Source organism: Sturnira hondurensis, unplaced genomic scaffold (genome assembly GCF_014824575.4).
Source record: "Sturnira hondurensis isolate 20B ecotype Veracruz unplaced genomic scaffold, ASM1482457v3 Scaffold0005563, whole genome shotgun sequence".
NCBI classification, from domain to species: Eukaryota; Metazoa; Chordata; class Mammalia; order Chiroptera; family Phyllostomidae; genus Sturnira; species Sturnira hondurensis.
In genome coordinates, this window is record NW_028078194.1 from 4,666,548 (window position 1) to 4,686,823 (window position 20,276).

At 47.4% G+C, this 20,276-nt stretch overlaps 1 protein-coding gene across 4 annotated transcripts in view; it reads right to left on the reverse strand.

The window, feature by feature from the left end:
• Window positions 1-6,567: 6,567 nt before the first annotated feature.
• MYOF (myoferlin) overlaps window positions 6,568-20,276 on the reverse strand; it is a 146,250-nt gene continuing 132,541 nt past the window's right edge. For all 4 annotated transcript variants that reach the window (XM_037047371.1, XM_037047370.1, XM_037047373.1 and 1 more), the window contains 8 exons: window positions 19,346-19,434; window positions 19,161-19,256; window positions 15,428-15,569; window positions 13,204-13,303; window positions 10,800-10,990; window positions 9,059-9,168; window positions 8,541-8,688; window positions 6,568-7,149 (listed from right to left, as the gene is read on the reverse strand). In XM_037047371.1, the coding sequence (XP_036903266.1) occupies window positions 7,111-7,149; window positions 8,541-8,688; window positions 9,059-9,168; window positions 10,800-10,990; window positions 13,204-13,303; window positions 15,428-15,569; window positions 19,161-19,256; window positions 19,346-19,434 (915 nt within the window). In that variant the 3' untranslated portion in view covers window positions 6,568-7,110. The remainder of the gene's footprint in view (window positions 7,150-8,540; window positions 8,689-9,058; window positions 9,169-10,799; window positions 10,991-13,203; window positions 13,304-15,427; window positions 15,570-19,160; window positions 19,257-19,345; window positions 19,435-20,276) is intronic.

Below are 20,276 nucleotides of genomic sequence, written 5' to 3' on the forward strand. Positions count from 1 at the left end.
CTCCCAGTCAGGGCACATGCCTGGGTTGCGGGCCAGGTCCCCAGTGGGGGCCACATGAGAGGCAACCACACACTAGTAATTTGCTCCCACTCTTTCTCCTTCCCTTCCTCTGTCTCTAAAAATAAATATGTTTTTTTTATAAAAGACCAGAAGAAAGTATTGCAAAATATTAATGGTAGTTAGCTCATGATAGTGAGATTGTGGGTTTTTACAATTTTATTATTTATGCTTTTTTTTGCATTGTCCAAAGTTTCTCTAATGAAGATAAATTAATTTTAAAGTCTTAAAAGCAATAATGAGAAAAAAAGGAAAAATGAGTAAGAAGTGTGTCCAGGCCTTCTATGCTGTAGTTACATGTAGGAGAGGACTCAGCCCTCAGATTCCTCCTCTCTGGATCATGCCTTCTAAGGTCCCCCCCAGGGTTGATGTGACCCTGTACCTGAGATCTGCACCACGCTCAGTGCATCAGCCCGTCGGAGCGAGGAGCGGAAACTCACCAAGGACCTAGGGCATCTGGGAGGGCCAGCAGGGTCAAGCTGGGAGAGAGGAGCTGCCCAAAGTCCAGAGGGGCAGCAGGGCAGGGCTGTGGTGGCCGTGGTGGAGACAGGCTGGGATGACGACGCAGCCGGGGGGGCTTCCAATTGTTTCTGTGCTTGGTTAGAGACCCTCCTTTTGCTACTTGGATAACAAAATGTATCGGAGCCCACCCTCGGCATCTTGAGGAGTCGGGCAGGAAATGTCTGGGAAACAGGGGTGGGCGGTACCGGTGGTGAACCGGCAGGCACGTGGCTCCAGCCAGTCTCTGTTCTGTGAAGTATTGACATATCCTACAATGTGTCAAGGAAAGCTCAAAATACGAAACACCTCCCCCATGCCCCAATTTCTAAGCATTGGCAATTAATTATAAAAAGGAAATCTGGGCCAAACGAAGTATGTCCACAGGTGTGAGTTTAGCCATCAGGATGCCCCTTTGTGACCTGGGTTTGGGTTAGGAGGCAGGACCCCACCTCGGTCAGTGAGCAAGGGGCACCTGCCTCCCAGGGCCTGCGTGCGCTGGGCTCCCCAGCGAACGGCAGGGAAGCAGGTCCCTGACTTCGCGGAGGGGTCTGTCTGAGGGGAGGGACCTTTCATTCTCTTCGCACTTTTATTTTTGTGGTAAAACACACATAACAAAAAACTCGCCGTTTTCAGGTGTCCGGTTCAGCGCACGAGGTGCATTCACACTCTTGTGCTCCCGTCACCACCGCCCACCCACAGAACTCCTCATCTTCCAAAGTGGAGGCTCCGTGTCCATCAACCACTAACTCCCCCCTCTCCTTCCCGGTGGGCCTGGCAGCCTCCGTTCTCCTTTCTGTGTCCACGAGTCTGACCACTGCAGGTGCCTCTTTTAAGTGGGATTGTGTAGTGTTTCTTCTTCCACGTCTGGCGTGTTGCACTTGGTGTAATGTCTTAAGGCTTGGCCACAGCATCTGTCAGCATTTCTTTTCCTTTTAAGACTGAAACGTATTTCATTGTATATGTACAGGCCACATTTTTTTAATTTCATAGGTGAATTTTTAGGGGCTTTCAAATATATTAGGTGCAGGAAATTGTTCGTGTGAAGGAGAATTACTTTCCTGTTATACAAAGTTTTTAGAAACTAGTTGTGCTCTTACACTTGAGTAAAGGTAGTTTTCCATGGTCACAGTAATCAACGATGGTGATTGATGATGATAAAAATATTTCCCTGGCTGAGTGTACATGCTCAGTGGATTGAGCACGCAGCCCTGTGAACCAAAGTGTTGCCAGTTCGATTCCCAGCCAGGGCACACACCTGGGTTGCAGGCCAGGTCCCCAGTAGGGGGTGTGTGAGAGGCAACCATACACTGATGTTTCTCTCCCTTTCTTTCTCCCTCCCTTCTCCTCTGTCTAAAAATAAAGAAATAAAATCTTTTTTAAAAAGTTAAAAAAAATATTAGCCAATACTATGTGTTTGGCATAGCAATAGGCTTTTTACATGCACTCCCATAATTAATTTTTAAAAGTCTCATGAAAGATAGATATCCCACTCTCCTCGATAAGAAACTTGAGAAGCAATGGACACATAAAATATTGGGTTGGTCAAAAGTTTTGTTTATGCCCTGGCTGGTGTGGCTGAGTGGATTGAGCGCCGGCCTGAGAACAAAGGTGTTGCTGGTTCGATTCCCGGGCTGGGCGCATGCCTGGGTTGCAGGCCAGGTCTCCAGTAGGAGCATGTGAGAGGGAGCCACATATTGATGTTTCTCTCCCTCCCTTCCCCCTCGCTCTATAAATAAATAAGATCTTTAAAAAAAATTTTTGTTTAGTATGTTCAGTAAAATAGAAGACACATTTTTCACTTTCACCAATAACTTTATTGATTTGGATATTTTGAGTATGTCGGCTATCTCCCACTATTGGTTTCTAGTGGGTGGAGGCCAGGGCTGCTGCTAAACACCTTCCAATGATAAGACAGCCCCACAGCAAAGAATTATTTTTTTAATTTAATCTTTATTACATTTTTCCATTACCATTTATCCCCCTTATACCCCCTTCCCCCCAGCAGTCAGCACACGGTTGTCCATGTCCATGAGTCCTTTTTTCCTTTTTTGCTCAACCCTCCACCCCATAACCCCACTGCTCGCTCCCTCCCCCAGGCTGTCATCCCGCTCTCCATCTCTGAGTCTCTCCCCCGTGGCACATTTTCCTTATCTATTGATGGACACGTGAGTCACTCTAACCTCTTGGCTATTGTGAGTAATGCTGCCAAGAGCTTGGGTGAGTCTCTGCTTTCGGTTCTTTAGTATATGCATCCAGAAGCCAAATTGCTGGATCACACGGTAATTCTGTGTTTAATTTTTTGTGGCACTGCCTTAGCACTTTTATCTGCTTTCTCCGATTAGGGTTGTACAGGTAGAACTTGTTGGGGGAGAAAGGAGTCAGCATCATTTTGGATAGCAGTGCTTCCCATACTCTCAAAGGCCACATCTCAAAATGTGTCACCTTCCGAACCCATATCCGATTGGCTGCTCTTGTCTTACCATGCTGCTGCTGCTGCTGCTAATGATTAGGATGATCAATAAAATACATGGAGTGCTGCTTTGTCCCAAACACTGTTGTAAAAACACTTCTGCATCTTTTAAATCGTTTCATCTTCACGATCATTCGATGAAGATCATTGTCCCAATTTCATAGATGAGGAAACTGAGCTACAGGCGAGCAGAACCGTAACACAAAGCAGGTGAGATCATTCAATTTAGCGCCGACTTTCACAAGGGAGGGACAGAGAGCTGGAGAGAGGTGATGCCCACAGACACCGTGTCAGGCTGTGCCGGAGCAGCTCACAGGCTTCCAGACGTCTGGGATCTCTGGCCCCGGGCTCCTGCCGCCTCCAAGACCGGATTCCATTCATTCATTGTGTTTATCCTGTTGACCCAGGTGAAACCTCATCTGAGAGGCTGCCGTGCTGCATCCGAATCCAGCTGGATATTCCTGCTCCTCCTCCTGATAATTGCTGGGGCAGGACTGAGCTGAAATATGATGGGGAGAGGATTACGGGTTTGGCTCTAGGATTTTTGAGAAAACACATGGAAGTAGCACATTAATATTAGTCAAGGACTGAATGGGCCTTTTTAAGGAGTTGAGATAAATTTTGGCAAAATCGGGTTACCCTGAGACGCATTCAGTTTACTCCGTGCGGGTCAAAAAATACGATTTTTCTTTCTTGTTATGTTTGTTTAAATAGTAAAAATCTAGAGTCTACGTGTCCTACAAAGTTGTACTCCTGAAGTTATGAGTTTGGCCGTACAGATGGTGGGCCTGTGTTTTTCATTATGTTTCCTTACCCATTAGGTTTTGCCGTTAGTCTGCACTACACGTTTCTCTTGTGTTTTTCTTGAACTTCATGAACTCTGGCATTTCATTTTGGGCATGTATATCCAACGGGAAAGCAGCCTGCCTTTGATCTTCCTTAGGACCCCATTATGTTTAACCTAAGAAAGATTAGGGAGTTGCCATTCAACGCTGAACAAACACAAGACTCAGCTGCAAAGATGGCGGGTGCTTAATCTATTTACAACGTCGACTCCGTTACGAACAAATTGCACATCAAGCCAACTTTGAAAAACATTTCTCGGGAATGGAATTCCCATCTGCCTGGGGAGGCTGCGTGCATATGGTCCAGATACTGAATGTGTTGGCCTCGCAAAGAAATTCTATTTAGCATGAAATATTTCAACTGTAGAGGGTTTTTAAACTCTGAAATCACCATCAGTGTTGGTTCCCCATATGGTAGTCAAGTTGTACTCTCCCTGAACTGCACAGTCGTTTCTGGAAGGCCCCCTCGCCTTCTCGTTGTGTTTGTAATAACACCTGCTCAACGGTGTGAAACGCTCAGCTCCAGGCTCTGGACAAACAATCCTCTGGGCCGGGGGTGAACGCAGAGGGGCGGAGAGTCGCCGCCACCAGGCGGCACCTGGAAAACCTGGCTGTGCAGCGCCCCCTGCTCTCTTTTCAAAATGGGTTTCAGAATGCCCACCTTTGAATAGCTCTTGAAAGCAACATGCAGGTCTAATTGTGACATTGTTTTCCCCCCTAGCCTTAAAAGGAGAAAGGAAGAACAAAACAACATCAAGTGTTAGGCGTCAGGATTTTCAGTTTCCTGTCACCCTCAAGACATTGATGGAGATTTATTTTCCTAATGAAGGCTCCAGCATTAATGGTGGCACTTGCTAGAATCGGTTAGGACTAAGTGTCATTTAATTCGCAGTGAAGCGACAATCTGACTGGACTGTGATTAGTTCCAGCTTTTAGCTATCATTTATAGGTCACCAGGCGGCTAACAACCTCAAATGAGGGACCATTATCTTTTGACAAGACGGAGCTTTTTTGGGGGCGGGGGGATGGGAGGAGTAGTACCCAGAAAGCCCAGCTCAATACTCTCTCTGGGAATTAGTTCATTCCTAATAGAGCTTTGCTGCCATTTACTCACAGGAACCACACTGGCGGATTCCAGTTAGGAGTGCTGAAGAGAAAGGAGGAAAAGACTTTCTTCATAGCCATTCGGTTGTCTGCTCCGCAACGGTGAGTTGAGTGAGGTACGGTGGGAGAGTACACTGGTGAGGTCCCCGAAAGGCTAACACTCACACTGCACCTCTTGGTATGGCTGTTTTAATTTAAAAAAGTTTTTTTAAATCCTCACCCGAGGACACAACTTATGGATTTCAAAGAGGGAAAGAGAGGGAGAAAGAGAGGGAGAGAAATATCCATGCGAGAGAGAAAAAACACCGATTGGTTGCCTTTCCCACGCACCCTGACCGGGACAGAACCGGAACCCAGGCGTGTGCCCCGACCAGGAATCAAACCCTCGACCTTTCGTTTGTGGGATGACACGCAACCGAGCCACACCGACCAGGGCTGTTTGAACTTTTTCAGAGCCCTTGTCCACTGTGATGGGGCGATGCGTCTGCACCGGTTGGTGTGTCTGTGCCGTACTGATCGCTAAGTAGTCCACACAGCAGCTGTGCCTGAAACAACTTTGCTTTTTTGTGGAGCTACTTTTTTCTCAAAAAAAAAAAACAAAACACAAAACACCTGTCTCCCTTTCATCATGAGATGTCCCCTGCATTAGATAAAAGCTGCAGACCTTTCGTTAATCACAAGCAGGATGACGTGATGCTGTTAGACAGTAGTGGTTTGGTGTAGGCGCAATGTGACTCGAAAGGTTACAGGGACGTGACCTGAGTGGACTGAGGGAAAAGCCTGCAAGGTGCCCCCGGGGGCGGGGGCGGGGACTGGGGAGTGGCAGGGGTTCCAATTCGGCTAGTGCTGCGTCTCAACACTTTTACCTCTGGAGCACCCTTCGAATGCTAAGATTTCTGGCAGAAGCTTGAAGGGAATTAAAACACTAAAAATATGAAACAGCTCAGCAATAATGCCAACATTACACCTTTGTGGTGTAACGTCTACATGCTCAAAAGCATCCCCATTTTCACGCCCCTTCCCGTTCCCCTCCGCTCTGGGAGCAGAACCCACTGGCGGTCTGGTACCGTAACAGGACCATGTCCTCCCTTGTGTTGGGAGGCCGCTGTCTCTGGGGTTGGCACGGAGCCACACTGGGTGGCTGCTGTCGCTCGCCCTGTGACCATCTCCCTGCTCCTCGTGACAGTCCGCCCACAGGTGGTGGTGTATCACGGTTAAAGGGACTTAAGCAGGGAAGGACCCAGACTGCTGGGTTTGAATTCCAGCTCTACCACGCACTGGCTCTGTGGCCTTGGGCAAGTTACTTAACCTCTTTCTGCCTTCATTTCTTCATCTGTGAAAAGGGGTTAATGTTTACCTTCTCTTAGGGTTACCTTGAGGATGGAGTTATACGTGCAGCATTTCAAACAATGTTGTGCATGGAATCAATGTTTTTAATCAGTGTTAGATTTTCTTATTTCATTAGCCTCAGTGTGACCCACTGGCCGTGACTTGGTGGCTGAGTGGTGTGCTGTGGCATTTCATCCACTGAAACCCAGGGGCCCTGAAACTGTCTCCTTCCCAAGTCGGCCCACAGCCACAACAACCAGCTACATGTTAAAAGTGAAATGTTTTTATTTGGGTTTATCAGAGAGGTTGAACAGATTCTCGTGACACTTAGCCTTATAAAATACCACAGTAGTGGTGGTTGCAGGCATAAACAAGAATGACTCTAACTATCCTTCTTATAATGCACAGTTCTTTTTGTTGAATACAAGTGAGAAGAATATGAGGTCAAGATGCAGGAATCTTCAAATTTGATTTCAGCAATTTCCAAAAATTCAATTATAGAACTAAGGACACATATAAAAAAGATGATTTTTAAATGGAACCAGCCACCTTGAAAAATATTCTGAAAAACATGGTAAAAATGATAATACTTCAGAGATAACAAGATAAAAATGCTGCTAGTTGGCCTGACTTTCCAGGGCTGGGACCCTCTGGGAAATGCTGGGCTTCGGCGAAGCAGTGGGACCTGCCCCTGGAATGTCGTCTCAGACACAAACAAAGTCGCTCTCAAGTTTGGTCCATAATGCAGACAGGGTTCCCTCCTTGCTGATGACGATGACTCTTGAAAAGAAGACTCTGCTTTCATTATGCATTTGGCCTCACAATCTTCATGGACAAATAGTTCTGAAAAGGAAGCAAAACCAGGGTAAAAACATATATATAATTTAAATTAGGGTTTCTCAGCCTTGACACTATTGACACATAGGCCCAGATGGCTGTTTCCTGTTGGGGCCGTCCAGGGCCTTGTGGGCCATCCAGCAGCATCCTGGCCTCTCCCCTACCCACCAGGGCCAGCAGGATGTCCTTGCTGTGGGCAGCAAAGTGTCTCCGGACATCACCAGTGCCCTCTGAAGGGCAAAATCTCCTCTTGCTGAGAACCACTAGTGTAAGCCAATAGAATCCAAACCAAGAAAAGCGAACTATGAGGAATTTTTTAGACAGTCAAGACCGACTGCACTACCTGTGGTTAGAAAACAGTGTGCATGTCCTTAGAGTTAACAAGCTGAAAGTATTATTACCTGGGGGACAGGAAAGAGACAAAATCCCTGCTAGCGTGGTTGTATGCCTATGCCACCTAACACAGACAGATCTCTATTACTCTTCATATGAATCGAAATAAAAGCATTTGAATGCCTGGATTACCCCTCCCCCACCCAGCCAACTGGTCTGAAATGCCCCGTCTACTGAAACCGTCCTCAGCAACAGGCTCTTCTGATCATCTGTTCCCACCTCTATAATAGCTTGCCTCTCATAGAAGTTTACTTGTTCATCTGTCTGCCTGTCCCTGGGCTACAAACTGTGTAGGCAGAAATCATGCCGTGGTCACATGCACACCCCAGTTCCTAGCCTATAGTAGCTGCTCAGCAAATTTCTTTCTTTTTTTTGAACAAATTTCTTGAATGAAGGAATGAAAGCACTACTCCTGAGGACACTGGCAAAATCCCCATTTGGACTGGGATGATCCAGGGGAATTTAGGGGGAGGCTAAGTGATGTGGGTCCTGACGAATGAGTATGTGGATGACAAGACTCGGGTTGGGTGAAAGAACAGCGCTGGCAAAGGTGGCCTGGAGGCAAGGGCCACGCTTGTCGGGGGAGGGGCGGCTCTCTAGACTGGGTGGAGTCCAGTGTTGTGCAGATCTATGGAGCCCAGGTGTGGGGATCTGTGAATAACAGGACAAAGAGGCCGAGGGCAGAAGGTCAGTTAGAAATGCTGGCCACAGTCCACTGATAAAGCCCCGAGAGAGTTCTCCTAGAATTCCTGACACCAAAGCGTTTTTCAGACCATGGACTTTTGCCTGAAGTTCCTGAAACCCTAAGAACGAAATTCTAACCACAGGACACGTTACGGTAAGTTTTCCAAAGGCGGAAGGGTTGTGAGGCCACGACTCCTAAGTCAGTCACTCTTCTGAAGAGCAACGAAGGCAAGTACCAAGTTAGATGACCAAGCACAGTGCACTCACACACACACACACACGCACACACACAACCACCACAAGGGGCCTGGGACGCGCACCGGCAAGGAGTACAGGAGCACAGCCACAAAGAGCAGCAGGATCAGCAGGATCAGCAGGCCGATGATGACCCACTTGAATCGGCGCCACACGATGAACTTCATGGTCTTACACGGGTTGGTGAACCAGAGGAAAGAGGTTTCGGGTCGTCTGCATTGCAAAGAAAGGGTTTTACCTAGCCAGCTCAGGAGGGACAGACACGTTACCTCAGGGAATAACACCATCTCAGGAATAATGCACAACACTTATAATGTCAAGAAAAGACATTATTCCCCTTAATTGGCCAAGAAAGATTCTTGAATTTTCTTTAGCTTCCTAAGATGTTAAAGGCACAGTGGACTTTGGTTTCTTGAGAGAGTGGTTACAGTAAAGCCACATCACCAACCTCTCCACCCCCCACTATTAAGTACAAAATTAGAAGGACAAAAGCTAATCCAGTCTATTAAGCCAATTGGAAGGGGGGCTTTCAGACTGCAGGTGTCTGGGGATGAGACAGGCCGAGAACAAAGAAGGCTCTCACATTGGTGGGTCCAGCTTGGGGTTCATGTTGGGTTCATCCCGTCCCTTCCCGGCTGGCCTCTCGTCGGCCTCCTTCTCATTCAGGATTTCCAACGTCATCTCCACTTTCCCCTTCAGTAAAGCAGAACAGGTTAAACACATGACATCATGTTTCACAAATATTTTCACTTCAGCCCAAGGAGTATTCCCCGAGCAACGATTTTTATTCTTGTAAAACAATCCCGCAATTGCCTTAAATTTTCCTCAAGAGATTTCATCACATTTCCTCTTCCCTGGGTTTCTGAACTGGCTCCTTGTGGGAACTCAGGAGGACAAATTGCTTCCCCTGCCCCTTGCTTGTCACTCCCTGCATCCCTGTCATTCCACCCTCCTCACATCCATCTCCGTGCCTTCTCACACACCTTCCTTTGTAACTTCCCTGGGACCTCGGCTAACCTAGGTACTGCTTTACTGTGGGCTCCCGGAGAGCCCCCCACTGGCATAGCGCAGTGCCATCACCTAGGGGGTGCTCGATGTATGCTAGCTGAATAGATGAGTGAGCAAATGAATGAATGAATGCGGCCTCTCTGTTCACAGGCTCCTGAGGGATGCACGGGGCCCTGCTTATCCCTGCCTCGTGGATGATCAACCCTGTGCAGCAGGACCTGATACTGTCCTCATGTGCACATGCGGAAAATGGAGGCTGAAAGAAGTCTAGAAATTTGCCCATCAGTATTGCTAGGCTTAATGAAGGTTGTAAGTCTTCCTAGAACCCCCAAAAGCCAGACGAAGCACCAGTGATCTGAGAGCCCCGACCAGACATTCACATAGGTGGTGGGGCGCTGATGACTCCTGGGTTCACGAGTCAGACAAGGCTGGGTGTCTGACTGTGGCAAGGTGCTCCATCTCTCCGAGCCTGGGTCTTGAATCTACAAAAAGGGAATAATGTCTACGTGGGGTTGTCAGCAGAACTAAGTGAGATGACGTGCAAACTCATCTGTAGAGGCGGAAAACAGTTAAATGATTTCCTGGGCCAGCTTTGGAGGAGCAACAGACTACAAAGGGCACAAGGAAACTTTGGGGGTACGGGAATGTTCTCGATCTTGACTACAGGAGTTTCATGAGTGCACACATCTGTCAAAACTTGTCAAATGGTGCGTTCTGAATGAATGCAGCTTATTTATATAAATTATACCTCAAAGTCGTTTTAAAAAGCAAAGTTATGAATGTAAGGCATTTAGCATGTTGTCTAGTTTGTAATCAGTGATGTAGATTGCTAACTAAAATTAATAATACATAATGAATCAGGCAGTCTTTTGTGACCTGGTTCTATATTAGAATATGTCCTGAGTTCTCTGAACTTGCTTGTAGATTATGGTCTTCTTGCTCAGTGAGTGCCTGATTCCCCGCTTCCTTTTTTTTTTTTTTAAACGAGAACAGCTCATATTTTCAGTGTCCTTTTCTGTACCAACCTTTATTAGTAGCTCAGCATAAATGAGCCTTCCTGGTGAAGGGGGGTCCCAAAGAGATACTCGCAACCTCTCTGGCGTCCAGATTTTTTGACACTTCTAGGACCTTCACCTTCCACTCAACCTCAAACTTGTGCTCCTGGACACGTTCGCTTGTGATCCCAGGTACAAACCGTTCCCTTAACCTAAAATCCCACCAATCTGGCACTTCCTTATCTGGAGTACATCTACTGATAAAAAGAAAACCTAAATGCTGTAAGGCCCGAAGGACCCCCAGCCACGAAATGCTCGTACAGCCATCACCCGGGAGCCGTCTTTGTCTGCGTAGCAGGGCCACCATCCTCTCATGGACTTCTGTTCAAAGAGGGAGGCCGTTTTCACTTTCAGGGGGTCCATGGCCTTGAGGTCCGGAATCATGTCCAAAGTGCATTTCTCCGGTGATTTTGCTGGCATGATGGCACGATGCAAATCAAGTTCCAGGAAACCTGGCCAGGGAAACGTTAAATTCCGGTAAGCTCCGAGTGGATTGGCCGCTGTTTACAAGGGAACAGAATGTTCCTGTCGGAAGGGAGGCAACGGTGATTCTGACCAGGTGATGAGTGCGTTGGAGAAAGGGACCCTGGGAGACACTTAAAACTCCTCCCAGACGATGGAGGGCGGCAGGAGAGACCCCGGTCCACCTCTCTGCGTCTCACGTGGGACTGCGTGTTTCATTTCTCAAAGACAGGAGCATACACAGAATTCCTCCACAAGCTCAAAAGCCACTAAATGTCGACAAATTTCCACAGCCCCTGGATTTGAAATCCGCTCATATTAGTTCTGAATTGCCCTGAACACAGTCATGTGGCTTTGGGCAAAGACAGGGGGTACTTGGAACATGGGCCCCTGCAAGGAACAGTCATGTTCAAGTTCAGGGCAACCTCAGAAACAGGAGTTTGAGAAAGAACATTACAGCTCAACAGAAAATTCTCGCCAGGAACTGGGAAGGCCCCTCAGGGTGCCTGGGGAGGCACAGTTTCCCTTCCGTGACTCGAGGCATTAATGTTCTCGTAGCACTTTCACTGCCTTCCTTCTGCACTCGGACCTCCCATGAGCCCTTCCCTTAAGGGGACAGTGTATGTGCTGTGGGGCCAAGTCTATGGGTTACTGGGACAAGGATGGGTCTTCAACAGTGAAAGCAAAGAGCAAGGGAGACGGTGGCCGATTCTCTCTAAACCGTCAGGCTAGGAAACAGCCTTTCAACTTATGTGGGCCCATAGCCTGCACTTTACTCAGCTTTTCTTGAGCTTATTCCTGCTTTTTTCTCAGCTCTCCTTTGGGTGATAACTACAGTCATTTGCCTACTAGCCATTTTAAAACACATTCATTCTCTTTATGTGTTGTCAGGCTATTTTGTTTAAATTCCAAGGAAAAACCCTTCACTATTCTGGAATTTCCTGCCCATGGGCTTTTTAAGTTAGCACCCTAGCACACTCAAATCTGTTTGTTCATCTCCTATAAGCACTAAATCACAGCCACTGCTCTCAGGGCTGTGACAGTTAAAGGGATGAACAAGCTGCAGCCATTGGCCACCATGTGCTTCCCCCCTGCCAGGGACATGAGGTAGGGGCTGCTGTCGCAGCTGGTCAAGAGAAAGCGAGGTCTGAACTGGCTGAGGGCAGACAGCACGGAAATAAGAAAACAAAAGTGTGTGAGACAGCAGGTTACTCCATTAGCACTGAGTGGGGGGAAGGGTAGAGGACACACAGAGGACTCTGGGCACGTTCACGGCGTGGCTAGGACAGCAGAGGGGCCCATGCAGAGAGCAGGAATGACGTCTGGGAAGAAAGGCTGAGTCTGACTTTAGTCATGATAAATCTGAGGTGCCAGCCAAACACAAAGGCGAAAGTTTCTGGTGAGGAATTAGGAATAACCGTCATAATGGGTATTTCAGAAATATAACTGATACACAAGATCATGTGAGTTTAAGGAACAGGGCGTGTTGATGTGATACATCTATATAGTGCAATGAGTCACCATGGTGGTTTCTTCTTACTCTGCCAGGCACTGTAGGCGGTCAGGCTACACCTCCTGGTTCAGACGTCGTACCTCGCTGAAAGGTGCCCCTGGGAAAATCACTGAGGGGCCCTGGGAGAGCCAAAGACCCCAGGGAAGGCAAAGGGCTGTATTTAAGGAGTGGGAGGGAGAAACAGAGCCAGCCAACGAGACAGGCCCAAGGCTTGGGAGAGAGGAATCGGGAGAGAGAGAATCAGAAGGGCATTGTGGGCCAAGAAACTGAAAAGCCCAGGGAGTGTGCGCGCAGGGGGGGGCAGTTATTTAATGGGTACTTTAACCACGGAGGAGGGTGAGCCTGGGGGGAAGAACAATGGGTTCGGGCCCTAGGGGACTTCAGTAGCGTTTGAGAGCAGCGTGGAGGAGGAGGGAGAGAGAGAACAGATGGTTTGGAAGTAAAGGCAGGGGTGTGGCATTCTTTTGGGGAGATGGGATTTGAGTCTTAATAGCAAGTCAGAAGCTGGTCCCAGGGCCTCCAGGGGGCACTCGAGCCCACAGAAAGGGGTGACATTCACTGGGCCCACGCTATCTAGAGGACATGCGGGCTGTGGCTGCGCCCTGCCCGCTTTGACCCATAGGATTGGAGATTTAAATAACTGACTGCAGTACAATGTCTGGGAGTAAAGTGTCCGAAGGTTAGCCCTACCCAAGTAGTCATCCAGAGAAAACTTGTCGTTATCCCATATCTGAACGATCAGTCGGGGTGGTACCCGGAATTCAGTTTGGTCAATACTCCAGAAGTGCTCCTAAAATGACAAGAGAAACAGACACACCAGTGACACTGACGATGGGGTTCTGAAATCCACCCCTTGGAAATCCCAGCATCAAGTCCTGGGGCCCTTCCCTCCTCTGCAGCCCTAACCTTAAACCCTCTCCCCTCAGCCCTACCCCCGCCATGTATGGAGGACAGGTGGGCTCCCCAGGACATCTCAAGGCCACCAGCAGGGTGACAAAATGGATGTCCCGGGCAGTTCCCAAGCACAAGGCTTCCTGCCCCATTCCTATCAGTGTGACTTCCGGCAGCCACTCCCGGAGTTCAGGGAGTGACTGTATCCCCCACCCCCACCCCGGAGACCACTACCGCTTGCTTGGATTATCCTCACAGAGTCAGGATGTGCTAGGCCAGCCCACATCATCGCCCGCTGGGGTGTCACTCCTGCCCAGTCACCATCTGCCCTCCCTGCACCGATGTCTGAGCCTCCTTTCACCACGGCACAGGTTTGCCTCTTCCGTCACTGCAGATTGAAAGTGTCCTGGCATTTTCACTTGTGAAAAATATTGCCGGGTTCTCCATGCTGTGCCCAACGAAGACCTCCCAGGTCCCTGCCTCTGCTGGGCAATACTAGCCAAAAACACTCACACCTCCACGGCCTAATCACACCTAGGTTCCTCTGACCCCAGAAGAAAGGGACGTTCCCCAGTGCTTCATGAATTTGAGGGATGACTGTTGGGTTGTTCCTTGTTTTTCAGATGACATTCCAGGAATGTTCCCCTTGGCAGGGCCCAGGGGCCTGTCTGTGAAGGGCGTGGAAGCCCCCTCTGCTGCTGTCTGGCTCCTCCTGACTGTCCTATGGGGGCTCAGGCTCCACGTACCACTCAGGGCACCAAGAGGTCCAGCTGCAGATGTGGGCAAATGGGAAAGGGAACCTAACTAATGGCCTGACCCCGACTGCCTCACCTCCCTCAACCCAGCCTGCCTCACCATCTGAAAGTGGGCATGATTTGCCACCAGGTCGAGCTCTGTGTTGCTAGCAAGTGCCCTTTGAAAGCATTCACCTCACCTGGCACAGAAGAGTGCCACTACACATCGGTGTAGGGCGGGCAGGGAGCAGGGGCTGGCTGGGTGGGACAGAGGCAGGCGTGTTTTAATCAGGTGTTGGGGAGAGGACGTGACCGGGAAGAGCTGGGGAAAGTTCATAGACTGTGGGGGTAGAAACAGGATGGAGGACCTACAAAAGGCATCTGCTGTTACTGCCTGCCCAGGTTTTGCATCCCCATTTTGGGATGAAAGCACCCCGACTTTTTTGGAGTCCCTTCATCTGGTCCATGCAGTTTGGGAAGAGCTGTCTCCATCCTTTACTCCGGAGCCAGCCAGAGCGCTGCGTCCCCAGGCAGCACTGGCGGGTTCAGGACTGGGCACGTGGCCCCAAACCGGCCAACGCAGTCCTGGTGGCACCAGAGGGGAGCTGTTGTTTTACCTGAGGGTGCCGAGAGGGCAGGACATGAGTGGGGCCCACCAGGGACGGGGGCCCACAGAGGCAGAGCAGAGGGGCGGAGAAGTGAGGGCCATTTCTAAAGACGCCAGTCCAGCCTGGGACCCAGGCATTCCTTAAAGCCAGCCAACCCTGGACTTTTGAGTAATGTGAACCAACAACCCACTTTTTTGGTATAAGCCAGTTTGAGTTGAGTTCTGTAACTGAGAATCTTACAAATGAAGACTTCCAGGGCCCTACACCCTCACAAAAAATGCTTCTGAAGGAAGAAAATTTTATCCACTTGAATACTTTATGTCTGTTTGGTTACTTAGTCAAACTGTTCTGCTTATCGTGGGGAGACGTTGATTTCCCAGGGACATAAACATACCCGTGGGTTGTTGTATACAACGATACAAGCCCCCCATGCCTACCCTTTACCAGATCCTTCCTCCTGGGTCCAACATGTTGGGGAAAGGAAGGTTGTATCCCATGTACTTCGCACTCCACAAATAGCCCTCATAGCTGAGTGACCCTGGGCAGGTCTCCACACCTCTGTGGGCCAGGTCTCCTCCACTCACAGCCGCTGAGATGCCGAGCGGCTCCAACGTTCTCTGCGTGTCTGTGTCAAGGAAGAGCCATGCCATCTACTTCCCGTTGGCATGTGTCAGAACTTACTTTTTTAGCAACAATACAGAGTTGTTCAGCTGGGAGGTAGTCAAATGGGAAAACAAATCTCCAGTTAAAATTCCCCTCGCCATCCAAGGACCTGTAGTGGACATCTGTTTTCTGTTTGTTTTCTTCATTGCCAGGAATCCAGCTGAAAAGCAGAGGCAAACAGACTTAGCTTCGTGTGATTGACAGGTAATCTAGCCGCAAAATTGTGCAGTGATTACGGGAGTGAAGGGCAGGAGGATTAATGCACTTTTCTTGGGCAGCTTCCAGTTACCTACGGAGCTGGGGGCTGATTTATGCAAGGGAGGCCCTCTGTTGCATCCAACACGGGCTGCAGCCAAATAAAATAGAATTCCTCTCAAACCAAAGCAGGAAACCCTTTAGACTTCACTGAACGGGGATAAGGTGAAATTTTCTGGAAAACATCAACAACTTAGCTTCTATTTTGGGGATGTTGGAGCTGGCTATGATTTTAGTCTTCAGAACTATAACTCATCCTTGTCCATCATCACTGATGATAGGTTCAATGAATATGAGTTAGTTCTGAACTTTAGCATTTCCTTTTCCGTATTTTACATAAGCAAACAAAACAAGCATGACTCCAGTAATTTTACAGCTTCCTTTTTTTTATTATTCTTAGATGCAGTGTGATCATATTAATGAGACTAGCAAGGAAGATCTGAGTGGTTATTTCTCAACTTTTGACATTTGAAAAGTTTTCTTGACTTGTGCCTGGCACGGGGCAGACACTAATTAAATACCTGTTGAAGGGATGAATGAATCTACTTGCCTGAGAAGAAGCTGTCACATCTGCTTGCTACTGGGAAAACTCCTGGTGTGGAAGCCAGGGGAACACTGGATTTTCGGCTGGTGAAGTGGTTGAATGCATGGTTCTCAACACTGACTGCACATTAGAACTACATCAGAATCAACTGGGGAGATTTTAAAAACTTGATCCCTGGACCCCACAGACAGAGACTCTTGGTGGGAGGCAGGCCTGGCTGTGAACTTGCTCTGCTAATGAGTCTCTAAGCTTCATCTCCCATCAGTAAAATGAGGCTAATGATAAGTGCTCCCTTTACAAGGTCAATCTAAGGACAGATCATGACTTGGAAGGGCCAGAATGGGTAGGGGGAAATCCTTAACTCAAGTTCACAGTCATCTGCTATGAACCAGGTACTTCTCATGCCTTATTCTTCCCAACTCTCTACATACTTCTATTTCTCAGAGAGGCTAGCCAACTTACATAAGCTCACACAGCCAGTTATGTAGAGAATTAAGTATAACTCCCAGTCTGTCTCAAAGAACCATGAAGATGACAAAGTGCCAATATTAGGTCCCATTATTAGTAACGGTATTAACATCAATCAACTACATTACTTTTACTTTTTGCTGGTCAATTAATTGACCAGATAAGTTAGTTGGAAAGTTCCTTCTGACAATGAACTTTTAAGCTTTTAAACTAATTCTCCAAAGAGAGTCCACACTCTCTGGCTAGGACCTCAGTAGCGTCACACCCTGACCCCTGCCAAATGTCACCATTGTCTAATCCCAGACTGCTCATCCACTGCAGCTGGTCTTTTACTGTTTATTTATTTACTTATTTATTTGTTCCCACTGTGCAGCCCATTTCAGTGCCTGCGGCCCATAGGCCGGGCCAGGATTCTCTGGCGTGGGGCACTGTGAGAGTCCCCTCTCTTTTATTAGTGAATCTTTTTCGCATTTAATTTTATATAGAAATTTTTTCATGTTTTAATTTTCAAACTACCTGAAGTTTATGTATTTGTGTACATATATGTGTAACTCTGTATGTAAAACCCATGTATAGGAAGTAGTAGGCATGTTATTTATACATTATTTATCATTTCACATATAGCATTTAGATTTTAATTCCAAATATGACATAGTACTTCAGGTTGAGCTTTATTCTTTATTAGAGGAGTTTTCTTTCAGTTCAGTATTACTTGAGTTGTTTTCCTGATTGGAAAAAAATGCTTATGATAATCAAATAAATTTGCATATATGCAATTAGCTGGGATTAGCTTTCCTTGGGGACTGGTAATAAGATTCTGAAATGAGGAAGAATAACACATCTGATGAAACACTCTCTATTTACAGCAAACGTAAATGACAGTAATAGTGTTTTTAACAAAGTTTTGATTGAAGACCATTGGGATCATAAGTGAAACTTTGTTCTCACTTTATGAATACATTCAATTCAACAAGTCTTACCTTTTTACCTATCAGGGAACCTAACTTAGTCTATGTGGAATATCAATAGTACTAGCTAACACATAGTATAGTAGTTAATTTTATACTGTCAATGTGCTTGCCATGGGCTGCGCAGATTAAACGTTCTTTAGGGGTATGCTTGGATGAGATTAGAATTTGAATCAGTGGATGTGGTGAGTAGACTGCCTTCTCCAATGTGGGGGGGCCTCATACGGCAGATGGAGGAGGAATTCACCGATTTTTCTGCCTCATTGATTACACTGGGATCTCATTTTATCTTCTTACCTGCAAATGGCAGATTGTGAGACTTCTCTGCCTCTCATCCCCATGTGAGCCAATTTTTTACATTCTCTCTCCACACACACACACACACACACACACACACACACACACCCTGCTTGTTCTGCTTCTCTGGAGAACCCTAATATACACAGTGCTTACCATCTGCCAGGCACTAACCTAAATGCTTTGAATAACTTGGTCTTCTGAATATTCCTGAGCAGTGGTTACTCTCATTATGTCCGTACTGTGAACAGCGAACCTACTAACCAGTCCAGCTAGTCGGGAGGGTACCAGGGTTTCCACCCAGTTAGTCTGACTCTAGAATCTGACTTCTTCATCACTCTGCCACTCTGTGCTCACCATCTGTGATCAAGACACAACACAAAACTAATACCAACATGAACTATGTGGAACTGAATTACACGCATAACCGAACAACCTTGCCTCTGTACAGGTTGGATGCAGGCACTCAGTAAAAGTTGGTGGAATCGACGGTTTTCAAATATTCTGCTAATGCTTCCTCTTTTCTACGGACATTAGCTGCTGGTAACAAAATGCATAGCAAATTAAATCTTGGAAGAATTCCTTGTTTCTAAAGCCAGTTATTCAAGATATAAACAAGTGATAAAAGGGAACTGCATGACTAAGAAGTCTCAGAAATTAAAAATATGCGTAATGAACTCAATAAAATTCACTTTTAAAAGAGACAAATAAGGATATAGGTATCAGCCCTGGCCAGTGTAGCTCAGTGGGTTGGAGCATCATCCCACATCCAAAAGGTTGCGGGTTAGATTCCCAGTCAGGGCACATACCTTGGTTGCAGGTTCACGGCCCGGGCACATACCATTCCCGGCCAGGTACGAATCAGTGGCAACCAATCAATGTTCCTCTCTCTCATCGATGTTTCTCTCTCTCCCTTCCTCTCTCTCTAAAAGCAATGAAAAAGTGTCCTCGGTGAGGATATAAATAAATAAATAAATAAAACGTGCCAGCTCTTACAGTCATTACATGCCTTTTCTCGCAAATGAGATTCATACAGGTTTTCTTTTCCTTCTGTTCTCTCCGCCTTTGTCTCTATAGAGCGCCCTAAGCAGGTTGCATTAGTGAGATACGGTCAAGTAACCAAGAAGCCCACCGTGCACACCTTCGACAGTGAAAACTAATTAAGGAGAGAGGCGTTTCATTCACCGCGTGTGTCACAGGTGCTGCATGCTAGCCTTACCCTTTGACATAGATGTCGCTCATTTCCTCTCCTGTGATGCTTTTCTCGTCCAAGAGAACATCCTTGGTGTTCCAGATGATCACACGCAGGTAGAACCTAACAATGAACACAGGTTGAATGGGGCTTTTTGTCTTGTCCTGCACCAAGGCCCCAGGCCACGAGAGCAGGGTCTCAGGATTACTTACTTCTTGGCTTTCCGGGGTTTGATGTTGAAAGGAGGGCCTGGTGGCCCCAAACTCTTGGGGAAAACATCCACCCACATCTGCAGTTTTCCCTAAGCCATTCAAAAATGAAAAGAGAAATAAAATTATATTACAGGTGGTAGAGACCACAATTTTCATTCACATTTCCTAGGTGAGACTATTTCTTTGGGCCTACTAAATTTATTAGTCCATGTAGATAGATAGCCTCCCCACCCTGCCCACAAAAAAGAGCAGAAGAGCAAATCCAGAGGAATCTTGGGCATCCAATATCATTTAGGCCACCCACTCCCAGGAGTCTACTTTACCCAGGAGTCTCTGCTGGCTGCATGTGCCCACCTGTACCACAGTCTGAGTCTTCCCTGGTTAACAAGATGAGGGGCTTCCCACCACTAACACAACCTCCAACACACGCATGCACACAAATGCAATCCCAGTCTTACAACACACCCTCTCTTACAACCACTTTAAAGTTGGGCCCTTTATTCTCAGAATAGTTCTCAAGCTGTTGCTCCATTCATCATCACGCTGTCTACTCGATACCAGCCCTGGTTTTGTGACACCCAAGGGTTTCTCCACTTACCTCAAGGCAGCAGATCTAATGTAATCTAATCTAATCTAATGTAAAATGCTATTTAATTTTGTAAAAGAAAGAGTGACAACATGGCACTTCCAAAGCAGAGACTCAAAGCATGACAAGAACAGTACTGTTCCCCCAAGTTGAGGACTCCCTGACTTTGGCTCACCAGTGCCACGGCCTGGGAGGAGGCTGCAGGAGGGGGAGGGAGAAAGCTTCACTGACACTGTGGCGCCATCTTGGTGAGGCCCTGCCCAGGTCTTTGATGGCCACAGATGAGGCCCATCCATCTGACTGGAACCTTCTTCCAGACAGCTGGGGAATGCCATTAACAAACTA